Consider the following 24,517-nt stretch of genomic DNA (forward strand, 5'->3'; position numbering starts at 1 on the left):
CTGTTATGAAGACTCCAATAATCACAACATTTTAGGGCAACTCCCCATTGTGCACAAAATGTTGTAACTTTTCAAAGCATTTTATGCCAGTTTTCTAGTTTAAAATATTTTGATGGCTCAGGGCAAAAAAAAAAAACAGTTTCTTTATTTTGAAAACCATTACGTCAAAGGTAATAAAGTAGCCCTGCATTATTAATGAGATCAATACTACAATCTTTATTAGTAAAGGAGAAACACTCCTAATTGCGTCATCAACCTAAAAGCATCAAGTGAAAAAGTATTTGAGAAAAGATACATTCAGGTCTTCCTACTGCTGCTATTTACACTGGGAAAACCTAATATCTACTATTGTCTAGAAAGCCGGCAACCCCAGGTTGTCTTAGGAAGATCCGAACCGTGAGGAACATCTCTCTTCTTGAAAGACCCATTGATTTGACATCTAGGCTATGTGCCCACGGCAGCTCGCACCTGCGGATATATCCGCAGGTACGTCCGCAGGTTTGTTGCAGCAGCTCCACGGAATCCGCAGCTATTTTTAGCTGCGGTAGTACAGCGCAATAGCTGTGGTAAACCTGCGGACATTCATGCGGTTTATTTGCGGAAGTCCCGGCCCTATCTCCATAGTGGAGGACCGGGATTTCCGCAGGTGATTCCGCAGAAAGAATTGTCATGCAGTTACGTGCGGCTGCGGGACATCCGCAGTATGTTCCGCAGCCGCACGTATCCGCAGCATGGACACAGCACTCCCCATGTTCCATAGGATAACATGGGGAAGGTCTGTGCATGCTGGAACCTGTGGATTTTCCGCAGATAAATTCGCAGGTTTAATCTCCCGTGGGCACATAGCCTTATAGCAGATTTCTGCACAATTATAATACCTAATGCTGTGTGTTATAGATGTAATAACACAATGGGCATAGAAAGAAGATGCATTGACCAAGGTATAAGGTGGCCTCAATACAAAGTGTTTCAGATTGATCTGTAATTTTTGAAACACTGATTCTTTCTTATACAGTAGGGGTCCTTCAGGCCCCTTAAACACCAGGGCCCAGATATGATTGGTACTCTGCACCCCTTACAGCTACATATGGTGCACGGATATTTGTTGGAATTTTGATACGTTTGTAGCACTCTGAATATCACTTTTAAAGGACTATAGATTGAGATGGCTCCTTTGTACATATAAACTATCTTGTATTTTACTTTATCACAGCCAAAGTCAACAAATTTGTCAATTTGTTAAATATAGTATGCAAAGTATCTGTCAAGTTGACAATTCTCAGAAGTTAGGAAATAAGATTGTGGTTCCAGACAATCATATTTGACAAAAACATATTTTTTATAAAAGCAAACCACCGTTTAGCCATGCACAACAAAGGTTAAGATGTATTATTAGCAGCGATGATACATAGTAAGACTATGTAAAATATACATAGAATACACTTAATGTCCTCATTCTTGATGGATTTTTTTACTCTTTTTGTCCTCAAACATGGCATTACTAACAAAAGTAACATTATTGATTATAAAACCATATAAAAAGATGATCTTCAGCTATGTATAACTAAAACCTATGAGGGCGACTTTATGATGACTATTTTTGCTTGTGTAAGACGCCCAACAATGCACTTGAGACAACCTAATATTAGGAATATTGCCACAAGGTCATTGTGTAGTGTAATAGTTACATTATGACAGGCATATTATGGTTGGCATAACTCTTTAAATTGATTTTCTTATTCTTATTAATTTATCCAAAGCTATCTTTGTAAAAGTGGAAAACCGCATTACCTACTAACACATACTATACAAAACAGAGTGCACATTTAAAATAATTAAGTGTAAGTACCTCCTGCAAGGATCCTTTCTTCAAGGTCAGCCATTTCTTTCTTGTATGCCTTCAGGGCAGCCTCCTTAAAACTTGGACGAATGCGCTTTTTCTTTGGAACCTCAAATGATTTCTCAGGTAGGTTTTTGTTCTCGTCATCGATCTTCACATTCTCTGTCATATCGTACACAATTTCACATTCAGGTTCTATTATATCCTCAGGAGCCAAGTCATCATAAGGAATGTTGTATTCATCCATTTGTAAACCAGCAAACTCTGGGTCGTAGACATTGTCATCATATTCTTGATATTCTTGCATTTGCTCAAGATTTTCATTTGTATTTGTTCTATTTTCCAGTTTGGCAAGAACTTGTTCCATCACTTCCACATAATCGGCTCCATTGTCGTTAGCCGCTGTAGATTCACCATAGTCAATGTCGTCATCTGCTTTGTAGTAGTATGGTTCTGTGTACACATCAGAATCTAGAGTGGTACTGGATTCATTCGCTGTAGATTGTGATAAAGTGCGGAATCTGCCCATAAATGAGGAGCCACTTTCATCATTGCCACTTAAACTCTGTGTGCTTTTATTCCATACAACTTCCAGAGCTGATTTTGCCCGCTGAAGAGTAGAGCCAAACTTTGGAAAGCTAAAGGTTTTATCAGAAAGATCAATGCTCAGTCGACTATGCCATGATTTTGGAGGCGCATCCTCAGAGTCATCACTTTGCAGTTCGCTCTGACTGCGGTACATCATAGGCAACCTTCCTTGGCCCTGGTAAAGTTCATTGGCATTTGCCTCAATGTAAGATTCATATTCACTAGTCCATTGATTTTGTGAAATGTTGGAGATTTCAGGACAAGATGGAGAATTAGTCTCTAAGGTATAATTGTAGTTTTCTGTGTTGTATGGAGGAAGATCTGTACTTTGGCACTTTTCATAACTGTTTGCATAAATTTCCATTTGTTGATCTGTAGGACAATTGACATTATAGGCAAAACCATGTTGTGTTGATGTATCAAGTCCAGAATCTGTACCTTGTTCTAAATGGTGCCATTCTTTCCACGGTGACAAATCACCATGCAAAGAAAGTTGAGAGTCACTATAGTGACTGCGATCTCCTGAAGCACAAAGTATCCCATTGCTGACACCACTGTCAACAGTCTCAGTGTTCTCTATTTCATTCTCTTCATGGTAAGGCTCTACGTCATTACTGAAAGCTTGCTCTTGTGAGCTTGCATACCAGTTTGATGAACTATCTTCCTGTCTTCTCTGCCAGAGTTCTCGATCAGAAGAAGATAACAAAGAACTTCCATTTGTTCTTATGAAATATTGGTTTTCTGAAAAATCCTCAGAGTAAGACTGACATAACTTTGAAAAATCAGATTCTGACCGACTCAGTTTTGGTGTAGAAAAATCAGTCTGCGAATGCCACAAAGGAGTTGAATCACTGTAATATAGTTTGCTTTTGTCCAAGCTATCAGAAACAGGCGACTGAAAATTAAGATCTCCGTAATCATCTTTACTTTTATATGTGGCATCTTCGGATGTTCTGTGAGGTTTTTTATTATGGGATGAATGCCCACTTCTTTTACTCCCATTTGATTTTATCTGAGCTTCAGACTTGGACACCGTTGCATAACTATTTCTGTTTATGTCTGGTTCCAATTCTTTATCACTGTCTTCATAGGATTCCCATTCATCATGATTAATCTTTGGCTCCATGGCAGAAAATTTCATGTCCATACTCTCATATGTCTGAGACAAAGGAAGTGCCTTTTCTTTTTTAACTTTTAGTTCATGGGAAATAATGTCTGTAGAAATCCCAATTCCAGTTCCCTTCAGTTTATAACATTTTTTTAAAACTAAATCTCTGTCTTGTTGTGTAGCAAAATAGACAAGAATTGGTCTGGGTTTTGCATTCGGGCACTCTCTTTGTTGCCCTAGTCTGTGAGCGATTTCAATTTTCATAGTGTTTTGTGCATCTGAAAATCCCATTTTTTCTATTAAAATTCTATAAACAACATTTTCACAAAGTTCGTTTTTTTCTTCAGGCACATTTAAAAACCTAAGACTAAGTTTACTACTGTGATGACCTATCTGCTTAATGTAGTCATGGATATCTCTGGTTTCTCTTCTTGACTGCACAAATCCTGAACGTAACTGCTCAATTTCACTTTGCACAACCTCAACGCTGCTAGAAATTTCATCAATTGATTGCTTCAAAGAATTGACATGACCTCTTAATTCTGACAGTTCAGTTTCGATTTGACTTATACCTTGAAGTTCTTTAAAGATCATTTCCATGACATCATGAGTTTGACTTATGCAACCGGTGGAGCTAAAACCCGGTTCAATTGCATTTGTTTTCTGCTGACGGACTGTTCTGTCTAAAGACTTGCTTCGTAACCCCCAGGTTTTTTTCCATGTGCTTACTTCTGAATCTGAGGACACACACTCTTGACTCTTCTTCCATTTTCTAAGTTTGCGTAAAGCCCCCATTTTTAAGCTATGCAATGTCCGTTCCCCATCCGAGCTTCCATCAGAAGGAGCTAAACTGCTCATGCTTTTTCTGTTTCGCCTTACAGGCATGGTCTGTGATGAGTATTCCTTGGTTGTACTACCAGCCCTTTTTTCACTTAAAGATTCTGAATATGAACTATCAAGAGAAGATATTTCGTGAAATGCATCCTCGTTATTATTGCCAGTTAGAATATTATTTTGAAGCCCATTGGCAATTGCTACTCTATAACTGAATGTTGGAGAGAGGGAAAATTCCTTCCTGGAAGTATCTTCTTCAGTTGATAGGTTGCAAGATGAAGAACACCTGGCAATTTTTTTTACTTTACTTTTGATGGCAGTTGAAATATTTGGATTCTTGATTAGGCCAAATTGAGAAATATCCTGTTCCTTTTTGCTTGGACTTTCTTTCTTTTTTGTAGGATTCCCCAATTTCTTTGCAAACATTCCTTTGCAAAGCTTATATATATAAGAGAAGATCAGGCTCTTCAATAGGGTAGAAACCATCAGGGGAACTTTATATTAACTATCCTTGCAAAAAAAATGTATCTCTAGCTCCTGAGCAAGATTTGTATGTCCACACAACATTAAGCTGTAGCAGAAAGAAACACACGTGTATCTGTAAGAATGTATGTCCTACGAAAGGACCAGAAACCGTCTGCTTCTCATGACTTCCGGAAGTCTCTGCAATGAAGGCAGTTTAAGCATCACTGATTCATACTGTACAAATTAAACTTGTGAATAATACAGCCATACATTACAGTAAGCATAGCATGCAGCGCAATCATCTACATAAGTGACATGTAAAGCAGAGAGCGGTCGATGCCGTAAGGTCTACCTTTATGAACTATAATTTTGTAACATTATGTTACAGGGTGATTCTGTTGATATTGGTATCCAAATATGTGCCAAGGATTAACACTTTATTTAAGAAGAAAGACAGTAGATCCATTCTCCAATAAATCCTCAGCCAATCATGTGTCAAGAGGTACGCTAATGAATACAACATGCATAAAGGATCTTGTTTGAGTTTTTCACAGCATTTGACCTTACAACATCTTCCTTTGTAATACTTAAAGGAAAAAAAACACAACAGAGTGTAAAAAACAGCAAATGTACCTATTTATTAGTGGTTGCAAAGTAACCCAAATGAAGAAAAAAAAAGTATAACACTACATAAAAAGGGAAGCATACTTACAAAGCTCATTTAACAATTGCACTTCTAATTGGATTTTATGCTATAATTGAATTATTTTACAATACTTATATACCATATTTTTCATTTTATAAGATGCACTGGATTATAAGATGAAACCCAAATTTAGAGGAAAAAAAGGTGAAAAAAATGGGTTCTCTCTTATACTCCAGTGGTGTCTTACCGGGGGGGGGGTGCAAGCGGTGGTGGAGCAGGGTCACAGGAGGCAGGTACGGTGCTAGAGTAGGGCGATACTGCAGGCACTACGGTGGGGGCTGTGCTGGCTGCAGGGACCATGCTGGCTGCGGGGGCTCTGCTAGCTGTGGGGTCTGTCCTGGCCCCGGGGTCTGTTCTGGCTGTGGGGTCTGTCCTGGCTGTGGGGGCCATGCGGAATAGAGCAGTGCAGCAGGTGTCCCATTCCCAGATACTCTGTCCATGGTGCGGTATTCAAAGAAATGACGCCCGGAGGTGGTGCCTGCGCAAATTGAACTCTCATAGTAATAAAAATATAACTTTGGTACACCGGATATGAATATGAGATGTCCAGAATAAAGAGTATGGGAATTTTCTTTCTTTAGTGATGCTTTAATGTGAAAAAGTTAATAAAAAAACAGATACAGTCCATGGTCTTCATAGGGGAGAAATTATCTATATGTATAAGGCAAAATGAGAGAGATTCATATCTAGCAAAAAATTACAAAAGAGGACTGCAGACCTCTAACCAAGATATAATTGAATAATATGTATGAGAGCGATTAGTCAGAGATCTGTTTTGAGGCCTGTGTGTGGAGACAGGAACCCAGGCAGAGACTGTTCACTCTAGATTAAGTTGAACCAGTGGAGAGCCATTGAGATGAGTAAGGACCTATAGAGGTGTTAATAGAAGCATGGTATGTATCCCACTATATGTCAAGATGTAGGTTGAGATTTAATGTATATTGTAATTCCATCTGCGCACGCGCCGACACCGGGCACCATTTTTTTGAAGCCCAACCAACAGAGCATCTAGAACATCTGCTGCACCACCCTGCTCCACACAGCCAGCAGGGTCCCCACCATCAGCACGTGCCCAGCCGCAAGCACAGCCCCCGCCACCAGCACAGCCCCCGCCGCCAGCACAGCGCCCATTCTCCACCTCCCGGAAAGCTACAATCACATTGTAAGATGCATCTCTCATTTTCCTACAACATTTTTTGGAGGAAAAGTGCATTTTACAATCCCAAAAATACGGTAGATAGATTATTTAGATTCCCTTTCTAGTTATACCATAGTCCTGAGTGGTCACAATTTATTTTTTTTTCCAATCTATTGGCTAATATGGTACAAATGATGTTTTTCAAGTAACTCATAGTATTTTAATTAGTTGTTTATGTTTTTGGGAAATTATGATATTTGTTAATCTCACTTGTAAGAAAAAAATTTAGCTGCAGTTTGTTGATAGTTCATTCAATTTGCCATAATCCCTTATGACTCAGACTATTCTAATTAGAGCAACACTGGAACATGGACATAGTAGTGAAAAGACATACTACATGTGAAAGTACGTTTTTTTTTTCCCTTTTAGCATTAGAGTGTTGCTTTAAATGTAAGGCCCCTGCCGCTTGTCACATACTCACTTCCTAGCAGTTTCACCTTTTACTGATGCTGCTCAGGTCCCATGGCACCATCTTGTGCCCATAACTTCTCACTGGCCGGAAATCAGAAGTTATTTGACAAAGTCTCAATACATGAATATGAGAGTAAGAACAAGGCCAGAATGAGGCCAAAAACGAGGCTCTCATGGACTTGTATTGATTTGTGCCTTCCAGTGTGCTCCATGAAACACTGGAGCTGCAGGCAGGTCACAAATTATACAGGCAACTGACAGGAGCGGCGGCAAAAACAGATGAAGACGCCAAAAGATCAGTATAATACAGGGGAAAGGGGACTTTCATTTAAAGCACTAATCCAGTGGAGGCTTTTCAGTGGTGGTTTGGTACTTTAAATGAAAGTCTTCTGACCCCTATAACATACTCAACCCCCCCCCCAGTGGCTTCACCTTTTACAGACGCCGCACTGGTCCCATAGTGCCATCTTGTTTCCGTAACTTCTGACTGGTGGGAAGTCAGAAGTTACGTCACAAGCTCCCAATGCATCTCTAAGAGAGCTAGAATGAGGCCAGGAAGAGGCTGTGATAGAGATGTACTGAGTTTTTATCTGGTGCTCCATGAACCACTGGAGCTGCCACAGGTCACAAATTTCTGGAGGTGGTGAAAACAAATGAAGACACTGAAAAGTAAATCTAATACAAGGGGCTGGGGACTTACATTTAAAGCATCATTCTAGTGATGAAATAAAAGAAGAAGCTGGGGGGTACTCTAACAATAACAGTATCTCAGTGATACTCAATGAATCACTGTTGTTATGTACAGGAGGTCAGCTTTTACTAAGAACAAGTTAATATCTAAGGAAATATGACTGATGTTGAGTTATCTCCTCATTGTCCTTCTAATTTGATTCTGCTCAAAATCAAAATCAGAGCTTTGTAAATAGGCTTCTATATACTGTACAACAATCTATAGAACATCCAAGAGAAACTATGAAAACGGTAATACAATGACTTCACTTTTTGGACATTACCAGTTTCTAAATGAGTTTACACAAATCAATCAGACACCAGACACCATAATGCAACATAGATGGTAACGTAAGTAATACATTTCTTCAATTGGAACATGGACATAGTAGTGAGAAGACATACGTACATGTGAAAGCTTTACCAATATGACCACCTGAAAGCCAGACAACACAAAGATTCATTATTTAGCAATACCAACTTATGCTGAAGTGTTAAACATACATTAGTCCGGAACAGCACTGAAACCAAAACAGTTATATGCATTAATAAAACTACGTGTTAACAGGTATATCGTTTGACATACTGTCGTGTAACTTGTACTTTTTGATATCGTTATAAATATTCTATGGCCACATTCTATAGGAACGTGAAAGGTTTGTGATAAGTGGATATGTGCTAGTAAGTATTATTTTTAACATAATCACTACAATAGTAAGTTCGGATTCCATGTGACCCTGAACACCCTGTTATACACCAGATTTTATCTGTGCCTCCAACCTTAAACAACACTAAATAATTTAGTGAAGAAATCTCATAGAAACAAAAAGAGTTTGTGAAATGTAACACTTTTGGATCTTTATTATTTTCTCTAGTAAGTACAGAATAGGACATGTAATGGGGGAGGAGTGGGTGGAGTAACATAGTATGACCCCAATTGACTTCAAACATGGAGTTTCATATTTGAAGACATTTAAGTGCCTTTCTTTCCTTATTCACATTTTTACAGCTCTGTGTCTTCAATCAAAACATAGTGTAATAAAGACAGTTGGCTACATGTGTTTAGCAATGTCTTTGCTTTTAACATGCTGATTTCTATTAAATGGAAGGCAACCTGGGCAATTTCCTTCCATTTCATTTGCCTTTATCCTGATTGTTTGTCTCTCAAGATAGATAAGACCAAAGTAAATGTAGACCTGGATACAATCTATCACTGAATGATGTCATTTGTATTTTGAAGCTATTGCTTACTATGGCGTGGGACATCTGAGGACGACGAGCACTTGAGCATGAAGTGTGGTTGTCAAAGTAGTCAACATCTGCAACATTCGATAGGTAAAGTACGCTGGATGAATAAAGAACAATCCTGCACCTGATGTCAGTTGACTTTTTTTTTTTATTATTGTTATTATTATTTACGAATTAATTCATTTTAATGTGGTTAGATCTCTTTATATATATATATATATATATATATATATATATATATATATATAGTGTTCTTTATAAATATATTTGACAGGTCTAGTTGATAAACCTGACAAGTCTTCAATGCACTTGAAATTGGCTGAAGACCATTTTTAACTTTTAGGGTACAAGTTACAACTTTATATATAGTCATAAAGTATCCTATAGAGTATCTTATTGTATTCATTGTTTGCATTTATGCCGTATTGACCTTAATGAACATTTATTTAATGAAGTGTTTTAGGAGAAAACCTCCCAATGACAGCACTAAGATTCACACTAGACCGTTGCTTTCCCTTTCTGGAGGCCCCACTATAGAAAATCACTCTACAACAGTATATCAATCACTTCTCATTATCAGGGAGATTGCTAGGATTCCCACTTTTTGATGGGTTACTGGAGGGACGGCACAGTCACATTAACGCCTGCAAGTCATATTACATCAGGCAAATCCAATCTGTATTCTTGGCTAGCTGAATACAGATGAGCATAGGAAGATTGGATTTTGAGATCAAAAGAAGTCAAAGAAGCATATTAATTTTTAAGCAGACCAGTGGCATCAGCATCCCCTGAGCCAGGAGTCCTACTTTAAATAATGGCTGTGCCTAATGCTGGACTCAGGTGTTTGATTTTTTTGTGCAACCAAACATATGATTAGTATTAGCCGCTTGCTGCCAGCCAAACAGCAGTAACCCTTTAGTGTGCAGGTTTTTGTATGCTTAGTTCTGATTTCTATAACAATTTTACAAATAATTTTGTATAAGGATATCTGACAACAAATACAAATCGGATGGGTCAGAATTTGTAAACAATTGACCAAAATTCTAATATGAACCCGAAATGGAATTTTACACGTTGTCCCCTTTAAATTGACTTTGCAATGGTCTAGTGGAGCTTGCTTCCACTTCAAAGTGCTAATTGTTTCCAGTTTTCTTATCATGTTCGGCACAAATCACAATTTAATCTGAATGACAATTGCTCAGGAGAATAATCGACAGGATACTGGCACTGATATTTTCAGATAAACTGCAGGGTGTTCATCTTGAAAGATTAATCAAGAAGTAGAAATGCATAAGCATCTGTAAATCTCAATTTAATACTAATCCTTTGGTGAACTAGAAAAAAAAAAAAAGTATTTCACATCAGCAGCAGCAGCAGCTCCACCAAACGATCCCTGCTGGACATGATGCTCAGCCATCGGCAGCGGCTCTATGTGTAGTGTATAGTGTACAGAGCCTCGCAGGTCTACACTCTCCCAGGAGTGCTCGATTCTTAAATTCTGTGCTGTCCTCAAGGTGTGCTACTTAGTCTAAACGATGACCTAGATATCTCTACATTGTATGCCATGCGACCAGGCGGGAAGGATTCATACAAAAATCCCATCTGTAGTCCTAACATTTCTAAAATCCATGACTGAATCGTCTCATCAGTTACACACAATCCCCATCAGATTTAGTTTTTATTTTCCGCTATGAACTTTGCATGCTAATGTGGAAGTACATGTTATGTAAACATTACTATAATACTTTCCCCCTGACAAGCAATAGACTGCAGACCCCTGGCTGGGAATTGCTGGCTTCATGCTAGAAATATTAAGTATCTTGAATAGTATAAATGTGTAAAACAATCAAGTACAGCAAAAAGATATGTGGAAAAAGGGATACATACCTGTCACCAATCTCTTCTCAAAAGAAAGAAAATTACATACCACTGGTTCTAGAGCCCGAGCACATTTTTTTTCCTTTTTTCCATTGCTACATTCCTATTTTCCATTCATCCACAGCACGTTACAATACAATATGAAGCTGCTTCACAGTGATTTGACTCAAGTGCAGTCAGGCATGTTGCTAGTCTGCAATGGTATCTGTTCCTCTAAATTCCACCGCGCTCTCCTGGCTCCACCGTCAAATGCATTTTTATAACTCCTCCTGCTATTTCTATCTATCAATAACTGAGGCTTTATTTATACTGCGTGTCTGAGATAACAAAACACGAGTCAGATTCCCACTTCTGCAAAAGAACTGATGGTAGTAGGCATCCTGGTGGTTTCTGTGATGGGAACTTCACACATCGCTGTTCCTTCTGCCTGTGGTTCTGAATGCAGCATTCACTGCAATAGCCACAGCCCACCTCTGTTGGAAGCAGCCCCTCCACTTCCAAGAAAAAAAAAAAAAGGAGAGCGTGAGCGAAAGAGAGACACACAGAGGCTTAGTGAAAGTCCATCCTCACACATCAAACACACAGGATGCACCGTGAGAGCCAGCAGGTGCATCACCGGCCCCAGCACCAAGCAGCCTCAAGAAACGCCTCTAGCTTGGAGAGGAAATCTGGTTGCTAGGGCCATGTCTCAGCTAACCTTTCATTTATCACAATAACGTGACCAGGAGTGACAAGTGTGCAGCCATTTCTTTCAGCACAGTCCTTTCAATGTGTCTGGATACTTCAATAAAGAAGCTGATAGATGCTTAAGAGGTTGTTGAGGCATGACTGCTGAAATGATTATCGAAATGTCCCACTTTGCTGCTTAGCTTATTTTCTCCGACTTGTATATTGTACACTATACCTTTAAAAAGTGCAATTTAATCTACAAAATTAAATAAAAATTTGGAACTGAACATAATATAATGTAAGCTCCTATACATATTTTTGAAGTAAGCTTTGAAAACTTTATAACTTTGTTGACTGACCCCCTCGAAATACAAAAATTGCATCCTCTCCTTATAAAGCTTTTCATAATCTTCATCATTAAGTGTAAACTACCCCAAAATAATGTGCACTTAGTCCAAGAACAGTTTTTGGGACATTATAGTTATTTAAGAGGTACTGATAACAAAAGAGTTTACATTGTTTATACTTTTTTTCTCACAACTTTAGCCTGTCCAACATCCGAACACTAATACTTGTTAGTCTCTGTTAGTCTATGAGTTGGCATTGCTGTTAGTGAATAACTAAAGTTAAAACCTCAGAGACTTTTGATTAGTAATGAGTGGACCCATTGAAATTCAGTTTGGTGGGTTCAGCCGGACTTTAGATAAAGTTCTGTTCTGGACCTGGACTGGACCTGAACCCCAATGGAAGTCACTAATTGGGCAGTTCGGGTCTCTGCCTACATACAGCCAGCCATAAAGAGATCACTTTTAGGAGAGGAATGGTGGAGTTTTTCAATTTTTTTGGGGAGGGACACACACTACATCTGATAACTCTCTTGTTATCTCAGTCCAAGCCAATAAGACACTGCAAGCAGCTCGCACTGGGCCAAGCCATGAGTGTAACCGAGCACAGCGATGCTCCATAGAGTGGATTTGCATACGTAAAGCACCCAAAATCCGAACTCCAACTCAGAATTTCATACCGAACATTACTATTAAGGTTCACTCATCTCTAATCTTGATGAGCAAAGGCACGATGAATTTGTACAAAAACATTTAACTTAAATAACTAAAAAGGACAAATGAAACTAGGCTAAAGTGTAAAAAAATAAGTTATTTTTTCAGGTACGGATGTAGCAAAATGTTAACCTAACATTTAAGGCTGCTTTACACGCTACGATATATCTAACGATATGTCGTCGGGGTCACGTTGTTAGTGACGCACATCCGGCCTCGTTTGACATATCGTAGCGTGTAACACAAATGAGCGTCTGTGAACGAGCAAAAATACTCACCTTATCGTTGCTCGTTGACACGTCGCTTATTTTCAAAAAATCAAACGTCCTTCCGTGCTCCAGTTGTTCATCATTCCCGAGGCAGCACACGTCCGTGTGATACTCCAAGAAAGATAAACTGCAGCTTACCTGTGTCTGCCGGCAATGCGGAAGGAAGGAGGTGGGCGGGGTGTTTACGTTTCGCTCATCTCCGCCCCTCCGCTTCTATTGGCCGGCCTCTGTGTGACGTCGCTGTGACGCCGAACGTCCCTCCCCCTTCAGGAAGAGGATGTTCACCGCCCATGGCGAGGTCGTTCGGGAGGTAAGTACGTGTGACGGGGGTTTACGACTTTGTGCGACACGGGCAACAAATTGCCAATGCCGCACAAACGATGGGGGCGAGTGCAATTGCAAATGCGATCCTGTTTTGGGATTGAATGTCAACGTGTTTCGGAGTAAGGGCACTCCTTCTTGAGGATAATTGCCCTGAAGAAGGAGTGCCTATACTCAAAACACGTTGACATTAAATCAAAATCCAGAAATACTCAATTTTTTTGTCATTTTTTCCATGGTACTGCGGATTAACCCCTTTCTTCCAGTTTTTTGCAACTCTTCCTTGTTAGGACTGCTGCAGCCATTTGATGCCTGTTCAGTGGTTGTGACTCGTACAACCCCACAGGGTGAGCACAATTAATGCTATTATACAATTTTCCACCCGGATAACACCTTATTGCGCTATTTGTCTCCCCAGTTCTATTTGTTGACAGTCTCTGTTGACATTGATGAAGAGTTAAAAGTCATAAGTATAGAATGTTGCCATTAAACCAATCACTGGACACACAAGACCATTAAGTCCAGTGATTAGCTGTAGCAGTCACTGCTACAACCATGTAAAGATTGCCACGGAGGAGCAGAAAGCCAATGCTTAATAATGACAATTGTCCTTTATGTTACAATTCCACAATATCGCTTGTCTGCATCATCGTATTTAACCCATTAGGAGTCAAGTTTTCTACAGTCTTGTAGTGAGGAGGAACAAGGGATTGCTGACCTTTGATCTAGTGATTGGAGGATGTCCCAGTGGTGGAATCGCTTGTGATCATACATTTATCATTATCCTGTGAATAAGTGATAAATATTTTTCATGGGATAACCATGTTAAAGAGACCCTGTCAGCTGATTCATGCAGCCCAATCACGGGCAGCATGAATCAGAGCCTGGCTGCACTATTACAGCCAGGTATATTTCTCTTAGAAACGCTCCCTGATTCAGTGAAGATATAGTTAGAACTCAGGGACCATAGCTGAAGATGAGACTGATCTTCTAACTAGTCTTGTCTCCGGTGATGGTCCACGATCTGCTCTTCTAACTATAGCTTCTCAGGCCAGGCTTTGAGTCATGCCACCTGTGGTTTGGTTTTTGCAGCGCGAATGAGATGACAGGCTCCCTTTAACAGCAGAACATCTGAATATATAGATCTTGCATTGGAAGCACTTTTATGCCTGACTATTTAGACAGATTTAGAAGCAGAAGGCAAAGCCAAGCCCAACCTGGCATCATTTTTAGCAGAACCCAAATCGCTAAACTGTGTTGATTAATTTTGGCCCATAGAACAACAAGGAAAGAGATACTGGTACTTTGCTCACGTTAATACATGCCAGTGTGCAACAATGTAAAAAATAAAAAGTTGCCAGAAACTACCATGGCCATGGGTGAAATAGGGGCAAAGTCTCTTTACAGTTCTGAACCTTCACAAACCAGTTGACCGATTATAGATGGGAGCAGAAAAAAAAAACCAAAAGAGAATCAATTAAAAAAAAAGATTCACTAGGAAAAAATGGAGATTAAAATTAAAAAAGTATAGTATTATATAGATGCATACTGATTTAATGCATCTGATGTAAATCAACCTAGGTACAGTAGGTTTAAAGTCATGATCAACAGTGGTTTCTGATCTACATATTATATAAGTGATTATTATGCTATGGACACTTTTACTGGTGGAGACAGACAGAAGAAGACCCTGGGCAAGAATAATATAAGGACCCTTCACAGTCCAATAACTCATCATAATGCATAGTTCCACTTGCTTTAGAGGTGGATGTAGCCCCCTTACCTCTTGGGCCCCAGTGCGGCTGCACAGGTTGCTTCAATTACTATACAGTGCTGGCCAAAAGTATTGGCACCCCTGCAATTCTGTCAGATAATACTCAGTTTCTTCTTGAAAATGATTGCAATCACAAATTCTGTGGTATTATTATCTTCATTTATTTTGCTTGCAATGAAAAAACACAAAAGAGAATGAGACAAAAATCAAATCATTGATCATTTCACACAAAACTCCAAAAATGGGCCAGACAAAAGTATTGGCACCCTTAGCCTAATACTTGGTTGCACAACCTTTAGCCAAAATAACTGCGAACAACCGCTTCCGGTAACCATCAATGAGTTTCTTACAGTGCTCTGCTGGAATTTTAGACCATTCTTCTTTGGCAAACTGCTCCAGGTCCCTGAGATTTGAAGGATGCCTTCTCCCAACTGCCATTTTGAGATCTCTCCACAGGTGTTCCATGTGATTCAGGTCTGGACTCATTGCTGGCCACTTTAGTAGTCTCCAGTGCTTTCTCTCAAACCATTTTCTAGTGCGTTTTGAAGTGTGTTTTGGGTAATTGTCCTGCTGGAAGACCCATGACCTCTGAGGGAGACCCAGCTTTCTCACACTGGGCCCTACATTATGCTGCAAAAAATTGTTGGAAGTCTTCAGACTTCATAATGCCATGCACACGGTCAAGCAGTCCAGTGCCAGAGACAGCAAAGCAACCCCAAAACATCAGGGAACCTCTGCCATGTTTGACTATAGGGACCATGTCATTTTCTTTGAATGCCTCTTTTTTTTCCTGTAAACTCTATGTTGATGGCTTTTCCCGAAAAGCTCTACTTTTGTCTCATCTGACCAGAGAACATTCTTCCAAAACGTTTTAGGCTTTCTCAGGTAAGTTTTGGCAAACTCCAGCCTGGCTTTTTTATGTCTCGGGGTAATAAGTGGGGTCTTCCTGGGTATCCTACCATACCGTCCCTTTTCATTCAGACGCTGACAGATAGTACGGGTTGACACTGTTGTACCCTTGGACTGCAGGGCAGCTTGAACTTGTTTGGATGTTAGTCGAGGTTCTTTATCCACCATCCGCACAATCTTGCGTTGAAATCTCTCGTCAATTTTTCTTTTCCTTCCACATCTAGGGAGGTTAGCCACAGTGCCATGGGATTTAAACTTCTTGATGACACTGCGCACCGTAGACACAGGAACTTTCAGGTCTTTGGAGATGGACTTGTAGCCTTGAGATTGCTCATGCTTCCTTACAATTTGGATTCTCAAGTCCTCAGACAGTTCTTTGGTCTTCTTTGTTTTCTCCATGCTCAATGTGGTACACACAAGGACACAGGACAGAGGTTGAGTCAACTTTAATCCAAGTCAACTGGCTGCAAGTGTGATTTAGTTATTGCCAACACCTGTTAGGTGCCACAGGTAAGTTACAGGTGCTGTTAATTACACAAATTAGAGAAGCATCATATGATTTTTCAAACAGTGCCAATACTTTTGTCCACCCCCTTTTTTATGTTTGGTGTGGAAATATATCCAATTTGGCTTTATGACAATTTTTTTTATTTTTTTTCATTGAAGACAAATTAAATGAAGATTATAATACCAAAGAATTTGTGATTGCAATCATTTTCAAGAAGAAACTGAGTATTATCTGACAGAATTGCAGGGGTGCCAATACTTTTGGCAGCACTGTACGTCCACCATTGGTCAGAATTGCATTGGGGGATCCTTTTCAAGTCTTCATCAGCAGTTCTTCTGTCACTTTTAACAGTAGGAATTTTGGAAAATGCAGAGCTATATTTGATGTCAAAAAGAGAGAACGTTCAACAGAACCCATAATAACCAATCAATTCAGGGTTGAAGCTTCTGTTATGAGTACAAGTCACGAGCCTCAGTGTCATCATTTCTGCCATATTATTGTTCTATCCCAACTCAAGTGTAACATGGACTTCATGTTGGATTTGAGATGGTTTGTAGGCAGTCTACACTAGTGGAACGTCAGTATAAAACAACAGCAGCTTCAGGCTGTATGGGGAGACTGAAGGTGAATTTCATTATTATAGAAAGGATATTCACAATGCACATGCCCTTTACATACTAATAAGGATACAATTAGCGATATTGAGACAAGACAGATTAAAGGCAAAACAGACAACTTCACATGCAGAAATCTTATAATATTGTATTAGTGAAGCTATTCAAGCTTCCCCCCCCCCATTCACCTTTTGTGTCTCCCCTATTTCCTCATAGACTGTAAGCTTATAAGCAGGGCCCTCACTCCTCCTGGTATCTTAATTTTGTATTTTGTATTGTCTCATTGTCTGTACATATCTCCTCTGAATTGTAAAGCGCTGCGGAATATGTTGGCGCTATAGAAATAAAACTTATTATTATTATTATTATTATAGTGAAGCAGTAGCTATTTCTTAAGCTAATAGATACCCAGTTGTTCCTCTTCATAGTCTTGTATTGTACCATGGTATTTACAGGAATTTAACTTGATTAATGCATAGTAATCTATATTTGCCATGCCATGAACTGTAGTTGTTCAGCTATGGTAAATGCATTGGGTGGGTTACTGAAAGACTCCATGTGTTTTGAAAAAGTGTCTGTCAGATTGCTCATTATTGATTCATAAGGCTGCTCTCTCTTGATCTGCTGTTCACCATCTGTTTTGTCTTGCCAAATTAAGTAATGTGCTTAGTATGACTATAGGCCGCTGTTATTCGTGTAGTAGGCAACCTTCTGTATTAAAGGCCAGAACGTCATACTTAACATCCAACATCTTATCATCCATTTCCATTCTCTATTATCCCTTTTTCACATTATACTTATTATATGTATGTTCACGATAGATAGATAGATAGATAGAAAGATAGATAGAAAGACAGACAAATAGATTGATAGATAAATAGTTATGGCTGAAAGTCCATGAAATTATTCCAAAAAATAAAGCATTTCTCCAAGAAAATGATTGCAATTACACATATTTTATTAAATTCATGTTTATTTCCTTTGTGTTTATTGTACCAAAACAAAAAAATAGAAGGCAAATCAGACATAATTTAACACAAACCCACCAATATGGGCCGGAAAAAATTAATGGCACCTTTCCAAATATGTGAGTAAACTACTTTGTTCTCACCTGTGTCAAGTAACAGGTATGGACAATATGGAGATCACACCTGAAACTAGATAAAAGGGGAGAAGTTGACTCAATCTTTACAATTCGTGTCTGTGTGTACCACATTAAGCATGGAGAACAGAAAGAGAAGAGAACTGTCTGAGGTCTTGAGAATTAAAAGTGATGAAAAGTATTAGTCTCAAGATTACATGTCCCTTTCCAGAGATCTTGATGTTCATTTATCTATAGTGCACAAACCAACAAAGTTTACAACCTATGGCACTGTAGCTAATCACCATGGACGTGGATGGCAGAGAAAAATTAATGAAGATTGCAGTGCAGGATATCCCAGATGATGGATATGCAGCCCAGGGTGCATCTATGTCAGCACAAACTATCCATCGAAATTTGAATTAAATGAAACGCTGTAGCAGGAGATGCAGGAGGACTCCACTGACAACACAGAAACATAAAAAAGCTAAATTGCAGTTTTCCAAAATGTGAATAAGACAAAATCCTTCTGAGAAAGTGTCTTTTAACCGATGAGACCAAGATAGAGCTTTTTGGTAAAGCACATCATTTTACTGTTTACCAAAAACAGAATAAGGCCAAAAAAGGAAAGAACACAGTGCCTAAAGTCAAATATGGTGAAGATTGAAATATGTTTCGGGGTTGTTTTTCCAGGATAACCTTGTATGCGGCTTGATTCATATGTCTTTTGCAAAGTTTAATCTGCCCAATTTTTAGAGTAAGGTAATCTTCTCTGATGAGTCTAATTTTCAGCTTTGCCCAACACCTGGTCTTCTAATGGTTAGACAGAGACATGCAGAGGCGTACAAGGCACAGTGTCTTGCACCCATTGTAAAATTTGGTGGAGGATTGGTGCTGATCTGTGGATGCTTCAGCAAGGCTGGAATTGGGCAGATTAAACTTTGTGTAGGATGTATGCATCAACTCGCATACAAGGTTATCCTTGAAGAACAGTTGCTTTCTTCTGCTCATGTTCCCCAACTCTGAGGACTGGTTTTTACAGCAGGACAATGTGCCATGCCACACAGCTAGATCAATCAATGTGCATGAAGGACCACCACATCAAAACCCTGTCATGGCCAGTCCAATCTCCAGACCTGAACCCCATTGAAAAGTTCTGGAATGTAATCAAGAGGAAGATGGATAGTAACAATCCATCAAACAAAGAAGAACTGCATACATGTTTACACCAGGAGTGGCATAAGGTCACTCAAAAGCAGTGTGAAAGACTGGTGGAAAGCATGCCAAGATGCATGAAAGTTGTGATTAAAAATCATGGTTATTCCACAAAATATTGATTTCTGAACTCTTCCTGAGTTAAAACATTAGTATTGTTGTTTCTAAATGATTATGAACTTGTTTTCTTTGCATTATTTGAAGTGTGAAAGCAATGTATTTTTTTTGTTATTTTGACCATTTCTCATTTTCAGAAAACAAATATATATTTATTGCTTGGAAATTCGGAGACTGTGTCAGTAGTTTATAGACTAAAAGAACAATTTACATTTCACTCAAAAATATACCTACAGAATAAAGAGAAAAATCAGAAAAACCGAAAATTTTGCAGAGGTCTAATAATTTTTGCCAGAGCTGTATATATATATATATATATATATATGTATATATATATATATATATATATATATATATATATATATATATATATATATATATATATATATATATATATGTATATGTATATGTATATGTATATATATATATATATATATATATATATATATATATATATATATATATATATATATATATATATATATATATATACACACACACAGTGGGTACGGAAAGTATTCAGCCCACAGAGTTCCGAGACTGAATTGTGTCAAGGCACGGATCTGGCCAAGGTTACAAAATAATTTCTGCAGTACTCAAGGTTTCTAAGAGAACAGTGGCCTCCATAATCTTTAAATGGAAGAAGTTTGGGACCAACAGAACTCTTCCAAGACCTGGCTGTCCAGCCAAACTCAGCAATCATGGCAGAAGAGACTTAGTGAGAGAGGTAAAGAACAACCCCAAGATAGCTGTGGCTGTGCTCCAGAGATGCAGGAAGTGGGAGAAAGTTCCACAAGTCAACAATCACTGCAGCCCTCCACCAGTTGGGCCTTTATGGTAGAGTGGCCAGACAGATGCCTCTCCTCAGTGCAAGACATTTGAAAGCCCACATAGAGTTTGCAAAAAAACACATGAACGACTCCCAGACTATGAAAAATAAGATTCTCTGGTGAGATGAAGATAGAAATTTTTGTTGATAATTCTAAGTGGCGTGTGTGGAGAAAACCAGGCACTGCTCATCACCTGCCCAATACAATTCCAACAGTGAAACATGGTGGTGGCAGCATCATGCTATGGGGGTGTTTTTCAGCTGCAGGGACAGGACGACTGGTTGCAATTGAAGGAAAGATGAATGCGGCCAAGTACAGAGATATCCTAGAAGAAAACCTCTCCAGAATGCTCTTGATCTCAGACTTGGCCGAAGTTTCACCTTCCAACAAGACAATGACCCTAAGCATACAGCTAAAATAACAAAGGAGTGGCTTCAGAACAACTCTGTGATCATTCTTGACTGGCCAAGCCAGAGCCCTGACCTAAACCCAATTGAGCATCTTTGGAGAGACCTGAAAATGGCTGTCCACCAATGTTCACCGTCCAGCCTGATGGAACTGGAGAGGATTTGCAAGGAAGCATGGCAAAGGATCCCCAAATCCAGGTGTGAAAAACTTGTTGCATCATTCCCCAGAAGACTCATGGCTGTACTAGTGCAAAAGGTACTTCTACTCAATATTGAGCAAAGGGTCTGAATACTTATGACCATGGGATATTTCAGGGGTTTTTTTTGTTTAAACGAATTTGCAAAAATTTCTACATTTGTTCTTTTTTCTGTCAAGATGGGGTGCAGAGTATACATTAATGAGAAAAAAAATAACTTTTTTGAATTTACCAAATGACTGCAATAAAACAAAAAGTGAAAAATTTAAAGGGGTCTGAATATCTTCCGTACCCACTGTATATATAAAGATAGATAGATAGATAGATAGATAGATAGATAGATAGATAGATAGATAGATATAAATACACATATAGTGGTAACCTCTATGAGCACATTCCATTAAGTCAGAAATTTTTAATTAGAAGATCCCACACTAGAGATTCCATATTTTACATGGCAGCTTGAACTCAGAGGCAAAGTAGATGGGAAGATAAAAAATCAGTTGTCAGTTCACCACACTGGGCGTAGAGTGTGGAGCTCAGGAGACCTCACACGGAATACGTCGGAGCAGTCTGTATATAAAGAGGCAACGATCAGGGATAATTCAGCTAGGAGAAAGTGTTCCAAAGATAAAACGTAATATTTAGTGATACAGGTTAAAAAGCTCCAGATACATCACTGGTAATAAGTGCAAGTAGAATAAAAGTAGCGTACCTACGCATTTTGGCTAAAAGCCTTACTTTTGGTCTAATCATAAAGAAGTCTTTTAGCCAATGTATGTACGTAAAGCGCTGTGGAATTAATAGCGCTATATAAATGAATGAAGTTATTATTATTAAATTATTTTAGCCAAAACACATAAGCCCGCTACTGAAAACCTGCACTACTTATTAGTGATGTATCTGAAGCTTTTTAACACTTATCATTAAATGTTATGTTTTATCTACTTTGAAACATTTTCTACACACTGGATTATACCTGATTGATGGCTCTTTATATAAAAAAGATGGATAATGACATTAAGCAAAACTGTCATATGATAAGAACAACTCACCATGTGTTTTTGAAACAGTTAGGCTATGTGCCCACGGGGAAAGTATCCTGTGGATATATTCGCAGCACATTCCGCAGGAGCTCCCAGAAATCCGCAGCACAACTTTGTCTGTTTCAATGCTGCGGATGTGCTGCGTAATGTCCTGCGGATATGCTGCGGTTTTTCTGCATTGAGGATACAGTACCATGGCTTTGGCACTACATCCTCAATGCAGAACAAGTGCTGGAGTGATCAGGGCATTCATACTTACCTCCATCACGCAGCACTTCACTTTCCAGCCGTGTCTGTCAGCGTCTGCACTCTGCAGGAGAAGGTGGGTTGGCCTGAACTAGCTCTGGCTGTCACATGACTGGAGCTTGTGCAGGCCCCGCCCACCACCTCCTGCTCCTGGCTCCACTGTGCTCCTCTGCACTAGAGGAAATGACTCCGGTGTCTGCAATCAAGGCAGGTAAGTATGGGACCCTGCGCAAAAATCCGCAGGAATAATTCACATGCTGCAGATTTTTCCACAGGGAAATTCATATTATTTCCGTAGCGGAAAAAAACGCAGCATGGGAACAGCAGTTCCAAAATGCCATAGAAATGGCTGGGGACTCACTGTACTGCAGATTTTTGAAGAATCAGCAGAATTTCCGAGAAAAAATTGTGGCAAATTCCACAAATGTTCCGCAGCATGGGCACGTAGCCTTACAGTGGAGACACATTTAAATGAACCATGGAGTTTTCCTACCCTAAACCCCTACCATTGAATATACTATTTTGCTATGATTTCCCTAAATAATCCCATTTAACTTATCCATTTCAGCATTGTGCATAAATACCCCAAAAAAATAAAAATCACAGAGGCAGTGCCTTTGGGGTAAGGAATCATGTCACATGACCCTTCTGGCTTGATTGTCTTTAGACAGGCCAGAAGACTTCATTCCAACCCAACTCTGGCACCATCCAATGTAGTTCATTTCCACTTTATGTTACATGCTTAGGACAAGGTATTGCTGCCTGTGTGAGGTATGTCAGGCCAAAGCGGGCTTGGGAGCACCTGGCTCTTAGCTCAAACAGCAAAATTCATATGGCTCCTGAGTGTTAATTATCATGAAGTGTTCTATTAAAACCTCATTTTCTACACAATCCTAATGTGCACGGTTTACATAGATACATGATGAGAAACCTATTAGAAAACAGTAGTCCCCCTTCTTTAGGAAGGTGCCTTGTTTTAATTCTAGTATATAAAATGTAGTCTAAGGGCATACAATGTGCAACACTGCAGCACATAGCACAATATTCCATGTCCAATACATTTTACACATTTGTTAAGATAAATGAAAAGTGGTGCACAGAAAGCAATTTGAGAGCAGAAATACAAAATCGTATAAAATTTTGTAATATGTAATGAAATAAGTGAGGTCCTAAGTGCTTCTCATTTTATTCTAGTGCTGGAAAGAAATTGAATGCAAACGTCTGATGCTATTCTAGGCACCTTCAGTGCTCTTCAAGTGGTTTTCAATAAATCATATTCTGTTGTATCATTGCAGTTATGCCGGGTATCTGGGGAAAAGTCACTTGAAAACACAGCGCTCATCATCAACTCTACGGGGGAAGTTATTCAATTCAAAACCATTTTAGCTGTAAACCCTGGCAAAAATTGCTGCAAATTATTGTATGTCAAAACTGGGCAAAATGATTTATACTGCACAAAACAAAATGAGACAAATTAGCATTGTCAGATCTAAAGGGGGTGTGGTCTGCATGTTACTGACAAATTATTAAGTGAACAGACAGAAAATAATAAAATTGTTAGAGCAATCAACTATACATTTTACTCAAGCCTCCAAAGACTTTATTTCTTTACTTTATGGTTTACTGCTGGTTGACAAAGGGACTAGCCATTGTGGACAATCCTGCCCACTGCTACAAGCTCTTTTATAGTGAGCTTAGACAGTGGGTGAAATAAGTATTGATCATGTCACCAAGTTTGAAAGTAAATATATTTATAACTGTGCTATTGACATTAAATTATCACTAGATGTCGGTAACAACCCATCCAATTCACACAGGCAAAGAAATCAAACCATAGATGTCCATAAATTAAGTTATGTGTAATAATTAGGGATGATCGAATACCTCAAATATTCGGCTTTGTGAATATCCGATGAATAGGTTGCCGCTATTCGACTATTAGCGAATATTCGATGCTCAATGTAAGTCTATGGGAAGCCCGAATAGTTCCGAACAGTTGCTATTCAGGTTTCCCGTAGTCTTACATTGCACATCGAATATTCGCTAATAGTCGAATAGCGGCGACCTATTTGGCAAATATTCGCGAAGCCGAATATTTGAGGTATTCTATCATCCCTAGTAATAATGAGATATTACACAAGGGAAAAGTGTTAAATACATGAAGAAAGAGAGGTGTAAAAAGCCATGGAAAGTCATGACACCAGCTAAAATCTATCAATAATTAGAAAGCAATCCTGCCACTTAGTGAAAA

General features: G+C 39.0%; 1 protein-coding gene across 1 annotated transcript in view; it reads right to left on the bottom strand.

The window, feature by feature from the left end:
* UNC13C (unc-13 homolog C) overlaps nt 1-11,624 on the bottom strand; it is a 1,075,146-nt gene extending 1,063,522 nt beyond the window's left edge. The window contains exons 1-3 of the mRNA XM_075345771.1: nt 11,015-11,624; nt 8,289-8,315; nt 1,850-5,033 (exon numbers count right to left, since the gene is read on the bottom strand). Of these exons, the coding sequence (XP_075201886.1) occupies nt 1,850-4,856 (3,007 nt within the window). The 5' untranslated portion in view covers nt 4,857-5,033; nt 8,289-8,315; nt 11,015-11,624. The remainder of the gene's footprint in view (nt 1-1,849; nt 5,034-8,288; nt 8,316-11,014) is intronic.
* Between the last annotated feature and the right edge of the window lie 12,893 nt (nt 11,625-24,517).

The sequence above is a fragment of the Anomaloglossus baeobatrachus genome, chromosome 4 (genome assembly GCF_048569485.1).
Source record: "Anomaloglossus baeobatrachus isolate aAnoBae1 chromosome 4, aAnoBae1.hap1, whole genome shotgun sequence".
Lineage (NCBI taxonomy): Eukaryota > Metazoa > Chordata > Amphibia > Anura > Aromobatidae > Anomaloglossus > Anomaloglossus baeobatrachus.